This window comes from Microcaecilia unicolor, chromosome 14 (genome assembly GCF_901765095.1).
Source record: "Microcaecilia unicolor chromosome 14, aMicUni1.1, whole genome shotgun sequence".
Lineage (NCBI taxonomy): Eukaryota > Metazoa > Chordata > Amphibia > Gymnophiona > Siphonopidae > Microcaecilia > Microcaecilia unicolor.
The window spans coordinates 16,133,233-16,146,493 of NC_044044.1; the positions used below are offsets into that span (position 1 = coordinate 16,133,233).

The window sequence follows — 13,261 nt, forward strand, 5'->3', positions numbered from 1 at the left end:
AACCTGCCTGTCTCTAGTGATTGGAAACAAAACATTGAAGCACCAACCCCTACTGGTAGCAACGTAGTTGGAAGACACCTGCTCAGCTTAGTCTCAGGAACAGTAGTGCAGAGTTGAGAGGATGTAAAAGTGGAAGAGAAAATACTTGATCACTGTGAATGAAGACTCTTGGTACCATAGCTCAACAGAAGCCTGGAAGCAGGGCTACTACCTCACCCAAACAGGCCAATCCAGTTCTGGTTCTTGCCCTTTGCATGCAGGGAGCTTCAGTACTAATTCCCCCCCCCCCCCCCTGCAGCCCCTAATGAAATCCAGAACTACAACTCCCTGCATGCAACAGGGCAAAGCCAGGACTGGATCAGTCTGTTTGGTTGATAGGAGGTGGCAACCCTAGCTGGTAGCCTAAAGGAACAGGAGAAAAATGCTGTACTAGATTGAAATAAAGAATAAACCAAGGCGCCAGCAGATTCTAGCTCCAAATCAAAGGGGGTTTTTTTTCCTCCTCACAATTAATAGCTACAAAGCTTTCATGAAGTTCCCCAAAACAGACTCAGAACTGTACAGATGCCAAATTACCCAGTTCCAAGCTAAAGACCTTTTGGCCAGTCCTAGTTTTGAACTTACATCTCAAAGCAGTGTGGGATTTGTAGTGCCTGATCCTGCCCATTGACATCAGTGGCACAAGTCCCAGAATGCACTAGGATGGGATGGTCAGAAATCCAAGAACTTAGCGTCTCTGAAACAGATGCACAGCTGTTTGAATTGCCACTTTTCATGCCTCAGAGGGCTGGAAATCACCCCGGTGTCTTGTGGGCAGGTTCTAGAGGGAGTGTTTCATTACCCGAGCCAAGTGGGAATTGTTTCCAGGTGTTGGGAAGGGGGAGGGGAGTATAAAGGATCCTGAGAAGGCTTAATTCTTTATGTGTTGGGGGTGTAGAATCAGGATGGGGCAGAGAGTAAAGCTGGGATTGGGGCTCCTGGTGTGGTTGGTTTCTAATGTGATCAGTACTAGCTCCTTGGGCTCTCTACAGAGGGACTCACTGGCAGGTACCCCATCTGGGAGTGGTCTCTTTGAACCCCGATCTCATGTTCATGTTCCTTGGCTTCCTGGGCACCGGGGTGTGAGGCCGTATCCCATCACAGTTCAGTGTAAAGAGGCTAAGATATTAGTGATAGTAAGGAGGGATCTGTTTGGTACAGGGCGCTTGGTCAAAGCTACAGATCTCAGCCTGGGTCCAGCTTCCTGCAAGCCCACACGTTCTGGGGCAGGAGAAACCGTCACCTTTGAGGTTGGACTCCATGAGTGTGGCAGTACATTGCAGGTAAGGCTTTCTCTTTCTACTGACCTTTAGTGTAATTGTTAAGCTGCTATAATATATATTTGGCTAGAGGGGATGCCATTTCTGAGGGTTGGGTGGGGCAGTACTGTTAACTAAAACAATTTATAATATGCTGAACGTATCTGCCAGAGAAGGCTAGTTTTCTTCGCCCAAAAACTGTAGTTCTGTAGGGCTGGAGGAGCGGCCTAGTGGTTAGGGTGGTGGACTTAGTTCCTGAGGAACTGAGTTCGATTCCCATTTCAGGCACAGGCAGCTCCTTGTGACTCTGGGCAAGTCACTTAACCCTCCATTGCCCCATGTAAGCTGCATTGAGCCTGCCATGAGTGGGAAAGCGCGGGGTACAAATCTAACAAAAATAAAATAGATACTATTGGAGATTCTGCATGGAATGTTGCTACTATTGGAGATTCTGCATGGAATGTTGCTATTCCACTAGCAACATTCCATGTAGAAGGCTGCGCAGGCTTCTGTTTCTGTGAGTCTGACGTCCTGCACGTACGTGCAGGATGTCAGACTCACAGAAGCAGAAGCCTGCGCGGCCACATTGGTGATCTGCAAGGGCCGACTGCTAGTGGAATAGCAACATTCCATGTAGAATCTCAAATAGTAGCAACAGTGGAGGAGTGGCCTAGTGGTTAGGGTGGTGGACTTTGGTCCTGAGGAACTGAGTTCGATTCCCATTTCAGGCACAGGCAGCTCCTTGTGACTCTGGGCAAGTCACTTAACCCTCCATTGCCCCATGTAAGCCGCATTGAGCCTGCCATGAGTGGGAAAGCGCAGGGTACAAATGTAACAAAAACAAAAAAAACTGTTGAAAAAAGCAATAGCTTTCCCAGTACTGTCCTAAGTCTGTGTGAAAACATGAAGCTGGCTTGGGGCCCTTGCTAACTCCTAGGGCTATGAGGATGTCCCCTTGTGTATAGGAGAGCAGTGGTGTTTACCTTTAGAGCTGAGGGAAACTAAAACTTACTGTGGACAGTTATAACATGGTTATAAGTAGGAGGCATTTCTTCAAGAAAAGTCTGCTTGGCTGAACACTGGCAAGTCTCTTCTAAAGCTTGTCTCTAGTGATCTGATCAAAGGGACTAAATGCAGTTAATCTAGAATCCCAAAGAAATGAGGGCTGCTCAGCTGTTAAGGTCTAATATGCTTCCCTGAAGCATCTGAAGGTCAGAATACTTAAATCACTACCTGATAACAAGGGATTGTTAAAAATGGCTTTGGCACTTGACATTTCTAAAGCGCTACTACGGTTACGCAGCGCTGTACAATTTAACATAGGACAGTCCCTGCTCAAGGAGCTTACAAATCTAAAGGACAAATGTACAGTCAGTCAAATAGGGGCACTTCATACTAAGTTGTTTTGAAGTATGGGTGGGTTGAGGAATTCAACCATCCACTATAGGTTGTGGCTATGTATTAGTGGATGGTGTGTGTTTTGGCACAGTGGACTGTCCCTGTGAGGCTCTGGTCTCCTTTCTCAGCTCTTCTTGGTCTCCTTTCTCAGCTCTTCTTGAATGGCTTCTGCTTTCTGGGACACCACAGGTTGGTGCTTCCCAATTAGATCAGGTGGGGGAGGGAGAATGAGGGATTGGGTATAACTATAATTCTGTAGTTAAGTTGCAGAGCTACATTTAATACTACTGTTCCACCATGTCTCGTTTCTCATGTGTGGTATGCTGTTTTTTTTTTTTTTTTTTAAATACCTGGAGTAATGGAGACTTAAGTGGCCTTGCTCAAGGTCCGATAGCTGCAGTGGGAATCCCATTAAGCCACTCCTCTCCAAAAGGCACTGAGCTTGTTTGTGATAATGTGTTTTGTTTGGGTTCTCTGTATTTTCCCACACAGCTAGAATGGACTTCCTCCTTCTGCAGGGAGACAACTTGATGCACATGGAATTCTAGTGCTATACAACTAGATAAGCTTAGTTGGCTATCTTTGAACACACCTTCTTTGGTATCACTTCCCCCCCCCCCCCCCCCCCCACTCCAATTAGAAAAATGAGTATCATTACTGCCTTTGTATCCTGTCTTCAGTTAACGATTCAAAGATCTAGGTAGATCCTCTAGAATCGAAGTGAACCATCACTCACTGCAAGTAATTCTAGGTTTTGTACAAACTGCATGGTTTCTGGAAGGTGATCTTATAAAATTGGCTACTGTCAATCTTTACAGATGACTCCAGACATGTTGGTCTATGGTACATATTTGTTCTACAACGCAACATCTTCAGCTAGCAGGGTTATTGTCAGAAGTAATCCAGCTGTGGTTCCCATTTGGTGTACTTATCCAAGGTGAGGAAAGGTGTGGGGGCAGGGTGAGGCTTAATTGCTAGTCATGTGGCTGACTCAGGGTTTTATCTTGTGTAGGACTGGTAACGTGAGCAGTAAGGCCATCAAGCCAACATGGGCACCCTTTAGCTCTACAATCTCTGCAGAACAGAGGCTGGCTTTCACCTTGCGACTGATGAATGGTAGGTGTGAATGTGGCCTATAGCAGGTGTTCACTCGAGGGCAAGACTTCTAACTTTTTTTTTTTTAATCTGAATTTGTAGATGACTGGAGTGCTGAAAGACCTTCTACTGTATTTTACCTGGGTGATGAGCTCCACGTTGAAGCCTCTGTCAGCCTAGGAGACTTTGTGCCCATGATGGTCTTCATTGATAAATGTGTTGCTACGTTATCTCCAGACAAGGACTCAAATCCCCAATACAGTATCATTGACTTCCATGGGTGAGACTTGGATGACTCAGATCATGTGCTGATAGTACCTGTCTTGGTAAAACTGCTGCTCAAGCTTAACCCCCTGTCTTATCCCCTTTAGATGCCTTGTGGATGGGAAGCAGGAAGACTCCTTCTCTGCCTTCAGATCTCCACGTGTCCAGCCAGAGAAGCTTCAGTTTACTGTTGATGCCTTCAGATTTGCTGGGCACACAGATTCTCTGGTTAGGTGTATTCTATCTGTTAGACTAGAAATGTCCTGGCTTCCTTAGGCTGGGTCTAAGTACTCTAAACTTTATTCCTCAGATCTACATCACCTGCAACTTGAGAGCTGCTCCAATCAGCCAGACACCAGGTCCATTGAATAAAGCTTGTTCCTTCAGCAAGGTTACCAATATGTAAGTGGGTAGGATTAATGCCTGGGAAAGTAAGGTGTGGGTGGTGAGAATCTGTTTTCAAATGAGTGACTAGGGGGAATAATTTTGGTTATAGCTCACCTTTATTCATTCCCTCCCTCCCCCCAGCTGTACAAAACTGGAGTCTCTAGCTCCTACACTATGGAGTACCTTGTTGGATTATCTGCATAAGAAACTGTCCTGTAATCTTAAAATGAGGGTTTTAGAAAGTCTTGTTGGTATTTGGTCCAATAGTAGCTGGCTTTCTCCTAGTGCCCTGACTGTAGTACTATTGGTTATGTCTTGTCTTCCCCTTTAGGCTTAGACGTCATAAACCTTGCTTCCCCACCCCCTTTGTTTTCCCCTTTCACTCAGCTGGTCTGCTGTAGAAGGTCCCAGTAGCATCTGCACCTGTTGCGAGACTAAAACTTGTGAAGGAGAGAGAACCCTGGACAATCCAACTGATCGTTTTGGAAGCCCAAGTAGAATTGAGAAGAGAGATGCTCCTTTGTCTGGTAAGAACCTTTTCAGATTGAGACTGAGCTGGAATGCGAGCATGTCTTTTTTTTTTTTTTTTTTTTTTTTTTTTTTTTGGAGGGGGGACAGGAACAAATTCTACACTTGAGAATTAACCAGTGTGTGACTGGATGTAGGAGTAATGCATGTAGGATAAATATAGCTCTTGCTGCAGACCTAGCTCAGAGCCTGGGCTTAGTCTTCTATTTGCTCATCTAGACTCACCTTTAAACTTGGAGGCATCTATCCAGCTGGACCCTATCCTCCTGAGCAAGGACTCCATGGATCTTATGGATAACTTCCCAGACTTCATGAAAGTGAAGACTGCATCTCATGGTATACACTTCATAATCTTCCTAACCCACCCTCTAGCTCTAATTCCGTGCTAGGCAAAATTGGTCAGTTATGGCCCACTTTTTCACTGTCTGTGATAGGGAGAGACTTGGAGCATCAAGGGACTTACCAGACGTGTCGGTCTCTTAAGGGAGCAGGAAGTCCAATATCCACTTAATGGACAGCCTTTTTTAAAGGTTGACTGGTTCTTGGTAACAAGGAGGCAGGGCCAGCCCTACCATAAAGCAACTTTCTTGTCCACGGCACTGCTTTTCAGTCCCATTAAATTTCTTTTTTTTTTTTTTTTTTTTTTTTTTTTGTTCAAAAGTACTGGAAGGCTTGGAGTCTGCACATGGCTCTCGTATGCATGGATATTGGTCCTCTTAAGATAATACAGCACCACAACATAGGTTAAAAGCTACACCACCACATTAAATATCCAAAAACCAAGTGGAAAGAGCATAAATTGTACACCTCATTCCTATGACTTCATGTGAATGTATCGGAAGTTGAACATGAACCTCCAACAGGTCATTGGGCCTCTTATGGACCATCCCATTTCAAGCTCTAACCTTGGGTTTCTTCCTCAATTGTCCTAATGTTAAAATAATTTTATTCCTTTCTAAAACTTTCAAATTATTTTTAAATATAGGAAGCACTTTTGCATAAATCCCAAGCGATCTAAAAATCAGCACTTAGGCTTATCAACACTACATCTGTTGTCTACTTCAGTGATAGAAGGGAATTTAAAGGGAGGTTTTAATAGCATTAGAAAGCATTTTTAGAAGAGTAAATAAGGTTAGGTCTTGAAATGGGATGGCCCATAAGTAGCCCAATAACCTGTAGAAATTCTGATACCTTTTCATGTACATGTAAGTCATAACATAAATCCTACCTTGTCCTTATTAGCCTCTTAAGATAAGGGCAGAACTTCTTTAGCAGTCGGGTTTCTTCACTCACAATGGCTGAGGCCAGTGGTTCCCAAACCTGATCCTAGAGGCACCCTAGCCAGTCAGGTCTTCAGGCTATCTGGAACAAATATTCATGACATTTCCATGAGGTGCTTGAAAATCTCCTGGATATTCATTCAGGGTATCTTAAACTTGACTGGCTGAGGCTTGGGAACCACTGGCCTAGGCCTAAACACTTATTTAGTGTGAGTGACTAATGCAACTGCCTTCCGATAATAGAACTTAACCACCACTGTTCTATATCCATGCAGGAGTAATAATGGAGCCCTTCATGCTGACGTTGGTGGTGGTAGCATCCATGCTTGTGCTGGCTTGCCTTCTGCTGGGAGCAGTCTTCTGCAGACGTTCAAGAAGGACTCTTCAAACTAATGCTGTATCTTAAAAATAAATCTACAAAAACAGAATACATCACTTCTCAGCTGTGTGTGTTGGGGGGGGGGGGGGTCCTCACCTTTTTATGGAGGTGGTCTTTGAATTACAAACAAGCATGTCATTACCTGATGGGTAAATGCTCCACACACGTTAGTCCTAACCCTAAGGTGTATGATAGCAAAGCCAATGTTTTTTTAATAGGAAGGAGTGTTGGAGGCTGTATGTTGATCTTGTATCCTTAGTCAAAGTGGTATGGAGTCTGCAGCAGAAGCTGTATGAGGAGATCAAGTGATCTGCTTAAGTCATTGTTGACATGTAAAGATAATTAAGTGAAGACAGGGACGTCATAGTACTAGATGGAGAATGACACAGGGATGATTAACTCTGTCCATGTCTCCAGGAAGTCCTGAACACTTAAACAGTTGTACAGACATTCCCTTTTTATACTTATTTTCTATTTGTGATTTATAAAGAGCAAGTGACATTACTCCTGCTACTCTTCTAACCCCAACACTATCAGACTTCTACTACCCCAAAGAACCCTAATCCACTCCGTGAAAATGTCCAGGGGACCAAATACATTGCTGTGTATGCCCTATGAAGAACTTAAGATTCTTTTAATCAGTGGCTGAATAAGTCATTAACCATCTCAGGATTCAGTCTAGCTCTTTTGTCTTCCACAGTCGTCCTTGCAATAGAATGTCCCAGCATTTTTGCTTATTTTTCAAAAAACAAACCCCAAAACCACCTAAATCATTGCATCATTCAGCCATAATAACTGTCCACTTAACTGCCTTCAAATGAGGTGGTATTCTGTCACTCATAGCTGCTACCATCCATTTTAATTCTTTTTAAAAGTGGGGGGCCTCTTCCACAGATGTGATGCTTTCTGGGAAGGTGGAGGACTCTAAAAAAAATTGTTGATGGACTTGAGCCTTCCGTTTTTTGATCTGGTTTTGGTACAACCTTCTCAACGATGCCTTGTGTTTTTACATCATCTAGGAGGGTTAGATTGTCCTTTCAAAGCTGGATGTAGAAGAGAACCAACACCTGTGTAGTGGCTTTAAGGAAAATAAGTGTCAATAGAGTGTTGGAAATGCTCCTTGATACCAGCAACAATAGACGAATCTGTTGCAGAAGCAGGGAGATGCTTGATCAACTGCGTACACAATGGAAGGATGTTGTAGATGGTAGGAGTCTGAGCGGCAGACTAGACTCTTGGGTGCCATATCAAAGGTAGACAAGACACAAATTAAGTGCTTCATTTAAATCCAAAAGCAGCTTCTGCAGTTTGTTTTGGGTTTTTTTTTTAAATTGCTGAATTCAGTTGCCTAGGATGTGGTAGAGCGCTCTATCAATACGTAAAACTATCTAGCTCGAACAGCCTTTTGAAGGCATGGGGGTAATATTTGTCTCTATCCCCGCAGGCAACCGTGTGCCCCCATTCCCATGTCAACAGGGCTCCTTGCTATTTTCTATCTAGGAGGATGAAAACAAAATGATTATGCAGCTCACACCCTTTTAGGAGCAGCAGCTACAATTTTGATTAAAGTCAAAGTGGAGGAAACTTGTGTTCTACACACAGGAACAGGTACAGATGTAGCCGCCATGCTGGGTTTGATTTTTTTTTTCTGTCTGTACACTGTTAGAAGGTAAATGCGGGCTTCTGATCACAGTACTGTAAGTTTGAGAGGTTGATCTGACAAGCAGATCCCTCCTGCATCCCTTTGTGCTGCAGCAAAAGTATATAATAAGGCAGAGCACTGTGGCTGCATGTATTTGACATTAAAATGGCACATGCATCCGTGAACCTGCACTGGGAGGGTTCGGGGGGGGGGGGGGGGGTGAGCATTGGGCGGCAGCATGAGTTTCCTATCACCCACGGGTGTGGGGGAGAGGAGGAGGTGTTCTTAAAGCCCAGGGCAACCCAAATGCTATTTTCAGCTGGGGCTGGGAGTGAGAAGCTCTTAGTTGGCTTGGGTACCCTAATTTTCTGTAAGTATTTTATTGGTCAAAAAGACGACAAATCATGCATGCAAAAACTCAAAAGCCAGAACAAGATAAAAAAACTTGGGTATAACCCAACAATGATATTAATGACCAATCCAATCTATCAATGTTCCCCCTCCCCCTCAAATTCCACAAAATAAGGGAAAAGAAAAATGTAAGCACCAGTTCAATATACAGGGCTTCAGGTGTGGTAAGGCAGACCAATAAGGTTCCCAAATTAAACTAAAGGCCTGCCCCTTTTTAGATTCCAAAGTTGGCACAGATTGTCGCTCCGTAGATAAAGTAAGCATAGCTGATCTCCAGTGGTCTAACGGCGGCGCTTCCGAACACAGCCAGTAAAACAGAAGACTTGTCTTGCCCAACAAACTTGGGCCTTTGCAAGAACCCCTTGAAACCCTGCAGGGCAGGAGTCACCAGCTGAAAAATAGAAAAACAATGGGTCAAAGGCAACTGTGGTCCCAAGAACCAGGCACCTGTGCTGGCAGCTGTGTCCAAAATCATTGTGGGCAGTGCCAAAACATATGCCCCAATGTAACACTGGGGCAAGAGCATTTTGGGCAACTAGAAGGGGTAACCTCAGTGGTGTGCTGGAGCAGGCTCTCGAGAGCCGTTAAGTTTTTAAGAATTTTGGGAGCCGGTTCTCCATGGCTACTTTAACAAATGGATCCCAAAATGTGGGCTTGGGCCCCTCCTGAATTCTCTTTTACTTTGCTGGTGAGAGAGAGCCCCCTGTTAACAATTTACCAGCACATCCCTGGGTAACCTAATTTTATAAATAGATGTCCCATGCTTAGGGTTACCGTATGACTCCAGAAAAAGGACAGATTGCGCCTGTCTGGGTTTTACTTCCATTGCTTTCAAATGGAAGCAAAACCTGGACCGGATCAATGTGTCCTCCCTGTTCCGGAGCCATCTGGTAACCCTACCATGCTAAGATTTTTTTTAAATCTGCAGCCAAGTTGTTGCCACTTTAATTCCCTTCTTTATCAAGTTAAATGTGAGGCACTGAGGCCAGGAGTCACGGTTGCCCATGTAGGCACGCAGGATGTTCCTATTGCGAAACCAGAGCGCACACTGTATAACGTGAAACTAAGACAAGAGTTGACCTGGGTTTCACTCTAAGAAGTGGGTGTGTAGGGTCCAGGAGTGAGAGCTGGCTCAACTTGTTAAACCACCCTGTGAAACTGGAAGGGTGCTATTCCTGGAGCTGGACCGCCCATGGGAGTAACCTTCTGAGCGGTTTACAATTCAATAGGGATATAAGAAAAAGAGCCCTCCTAGTAATAATAGGAAAGAATACTAAACGACTGCATGAAGACAAAAATGAGAGCCCTCAAGGGACAGAGACATACCCAGTATAACTCACCTTGAGCTACTACTGAAAAGGTGTGAACAAAATCCAAATAAAATATATAATTGTATAGTAATAGTCCTTACAGGATCGCAGCCTTCCAGCACTTTGGTCAGTCAGGGTCCTTTTACAGATGTGCATAGTTTTATATTTTCAGTTCACTTTTTTCCTAGTATCAAGCGTGTGTATTAAAAAAATGTAGGCAGATAAAGTCCATGTGGCCTATCCAGTCTGCCCATCCATGCCATCTACTCTCCCTATCACTCCCGTAGAGGTCCTATGCACTTGTCACAAGCTCTCTTGAATTCAGATACTGTTTCATGTCCACCAGGAGGCCGTTCCATAAATTCACTACCCTTTCTACCACTTCTAAGTCAAACCCCTTTCACCTTCATCCTATGACCCTTCCTTCCAGAGCATCCTTCCAAGAGAAAGAGACTCTCCTCCTTTGAAATTACACCGTGAAGGTAATTAAATTTATCTTATCTCCCCTCTCCCACCTTTCTTCCAAAGTATACATATTGAGAACTTTAAGCCTGTCCCCATACACTTAATGACGAAGACCACTGCCCATTTTAGTAGCCACCTCTGGACTGACTCCATCCTGTTTATATCTTTTTGAAGGTGTAATCTCCAGAATTGTACACACTAGAGTCTTATATGGGGCATCATTACCTTCTTGTTTCCTACTGGCCATTCCTCTCCCTATGCACCCAACCATCCTTCTAGCTTTCACCATCGCCTTCTCTGTTTGGCCACCTTAAGATCATCACATACGATCACACCCTAGTCCTGCTCTTCCTTCATGCACAAAAGGTCTTCACCCCTCAAACTGTACCTTTCCTTTGGCCTTTTGTAGCCCGAATGCATGACTCTGCATTTTTTTTTAAACATTAAATCTAAGGTACCAAATTCTGGGTCATTCATCTACAGGATGCAATAGTGGACACAAGTGCTCCTAGAGATTGGGGGTGGGAAGGGAGGGAGAGGAACTAAATTACCACAATATAAAAAAAAAATCAGATAACTGAACCTAATGTTGTTTTTTCACCTACATCTCTGTACTAACGCTTCCCGGGCTTCCTTATTCTGCCACTGTTCCGTGATTCCGGAAGCTTCCCGGGCTTCCTTATTCTGCCACTGTTCCCAGGCTTCCTCTTATTCTGACACTGTTCTCCGATTCCGGAGCTTTAACCCATTAGTGCCCAACGTTCCCCTATGGGATTTTATTATGGGAACGTTGGGCACTAATAGGTTAAACCTTGACCACTGTGGACATGTTTTTGGTTCACTCTCCTGTCTTGTTCTTTTCTTTTTAGGCCGTGCCTCTTTAATCTCCTTTTCCTAGGGCTCAATGTAGACGGCCGTCACGGTAGCCCTTGATCTGCCACTCTCCTTTTTTGAGGGATTTCCAAAAAGCACGTCCAGCCTGCAACTATGGTCCCAACAATGATTTGCAAACAAGATTTGTAACTGAAATGATGTGCTCTGAAACATTTCTCATTTAATGTAATGACTGCAAGCGCCTGGGCCTAGGCTGTCATTTGAAGCAGTTTATATGCACTTTAGGAAACACCAAATGACTTTTTTGCTAATTGTATATAGGGAACCGCTCCAATTAATACCTCAGCCACGCAGTTGTGCACTGAGACATAGCCATCAGGTTGCATCTATTTCTCATCTAATTACTATATTTATTGCAGTTGAGTATTGTGGTGGTGTTTTGCCCAATCCCATCAATGATTTGAGTAGAGGCAGTGCTTTGTTTGCTAGTGAAAGTACCTTTCCTATGCATTCCCATGCCCAACTTGAGACTCTGTTACCTAAAGTCCCTTTGCGTTAGCCATTCTGGGATTTTCTCTTCTTCCCCCTCCCCCAGTACATCTCTATAAATGAATACTTCATAGCTCAGTCAATGGATACAGCTGCTCCTTAAGGTTGGGGGTGTAGCCCCAGGTGGGCTATGGTCCCTCCACTTTGGAATCAGGCCCACCCAGGTGGCAAAATCAACAGCAATATAGACTATTCAGAAGCACTGTCAACATCTGGACCACCGAAAAAAAAATCAGTTCTGGTTACACCGCTGCCTTAATGTGTTTTAGCCTACTTCCTCCGGAGCTTAGTCGAGATCGGGTGGCAGAGCCGGTGGCTGGGAGGCGGGGATAGTGCTGGGCAGACTTATACGGTCTGTGCCAGAGCCGGTGGTGGGAGGCGGGGATAGTGCTGGGCAGACTTATACGGTCTGTGCCCTGAAGAGGACAGGTACATATCAAAGTAGGGTATACACAAAAAGTAGCACATATGAGTTTATCTTGTTGGGCAGACTGGATGGACCGTGCAGGTCTTTTTCTGCCGTCATCTACTATGTTACTGTGTTCCTGTAGATGTTGGTGACAACTGAAAAAAGAAACCATTTTTCTACCAAGCACTCTGCCCTTTCACTTATGAAAATATTGAACAGAATGGCTCTGATCCTTCTTTATAGCAAAAAAAAACAGCACAAATAAGCCCTCAAGAGTGGAACAAAGGAAGGATAGCCCATTAATTCAGCAGATCTGATTTGAGCTATGTTTTGGCACCAAATCCACCTGTCTCAGGGGTCAAGTTAGTACTCTCAGCAATGGCAAGTACAATCCAAAAAAGATCATTCAAAACGATAATATTTAGCAGCAAAGTAAAACAAAAACAAACGTGTCAGGCCCAATCCAAACCACTAATGGAGTTCTCCTTACCTCTACAAATTGTCCTTGCTTCTATAAACTACCCTTACAAGTGTTTAGATAGAAATGCAATCATGATAAACGGCAGGCTGAAGGCAAGAACTCCCAATCATCACATATCATTAAGTTATTGTTCTTTCATTTGAATCGCATGCTGGGATTGAGTGATCTTCAAATGACCCCCCCCCCCCCCCCCCCCTCTCCAACCGTCCTCAGTTATAAAGCAGGGCAGGAGCTGTTACTACAAATCCCAAATTTCTTTGGGATGTAAAGTTCAAAACCAGGCCTGGTCAAATAGTCTCCAGGCCGGAACTGGATAACTTGGCATCTCTGCAGCCGGCTTCATCTTCTACCCTCTTTTATTGTGCTGGTGACCTGGCCTTTTCAGACTGTACGAAAGGAAAGGCACACTGTGTCCATACTTATTCCAAAGTTGCGATCTAGTTTTCACCTACAAGTCTATATTTGGCTACCCAATTCCCCCTTGTTTCTTGGAGAAAAGACGGCTGAGGGGAGATATGATTGAGGTCTATA

General features: G+C 44.3%; 1 protein-coding gene across 1 annotated transcript; it reads left to right on the plus strand.

The window, feature by feature from the left end:
* The first annotated feature begins 944 nt into the window (after nucleotides 1-944).
* LOC115456994 (zona pellucida sperm-binding protein 3-like) lies at nucleotides 945-11,355 on the plus strand. Its single transcript, XM_030186422.1, has 9 exons — nucleotides 945-1,322; nucleotides 3,515-3,633; nucleotides 3,709-3,812; nucleotides 3,894-4,071; nucleotides 4,163-4,283; nucleotides 4,366-4,457; nucleotides 4,830-4,969; nucleotides 5,190-5,306; nucleotides 11,327-11,355. The coding sequence occupies exons 1-9, from the start codon at nucleotides 945-947 to the stop codon at nucleotides 11,353-11,355; spliced, it is 1,278 nt and encodes a 425-aa protein (XP_030042282.1).
* The last annotated feature ends 1,906 nt before the right edge of the window (nucleotides 11,356-13,261 follow it).

Bases quoted from the DNA above. Each gene is read 5' to 3' on its own strand.
- LOC115456994 (XM_030186422.1), top strand. From the start codon at position 945: ATGGGGCAGAGAGTAAAGCTGGGATTGGGGCTCCTGGTGTGGTTGGTT. The intron at 4,072-4,162 runs GTGAGACTTGGA...TATCCCCTTTAG, and splicing joins AGTATCATTGACTTCCATGG to ATGCCTTGTGGATGGGAAGC. The intron at 4,458-4,829 runs GTAAGTGGGTAG...CCTTTCACTCAG, and splicing joins TTCAGCAAGGTTACCAATAT to CTGGTCTGCTGTAGAAGGTC.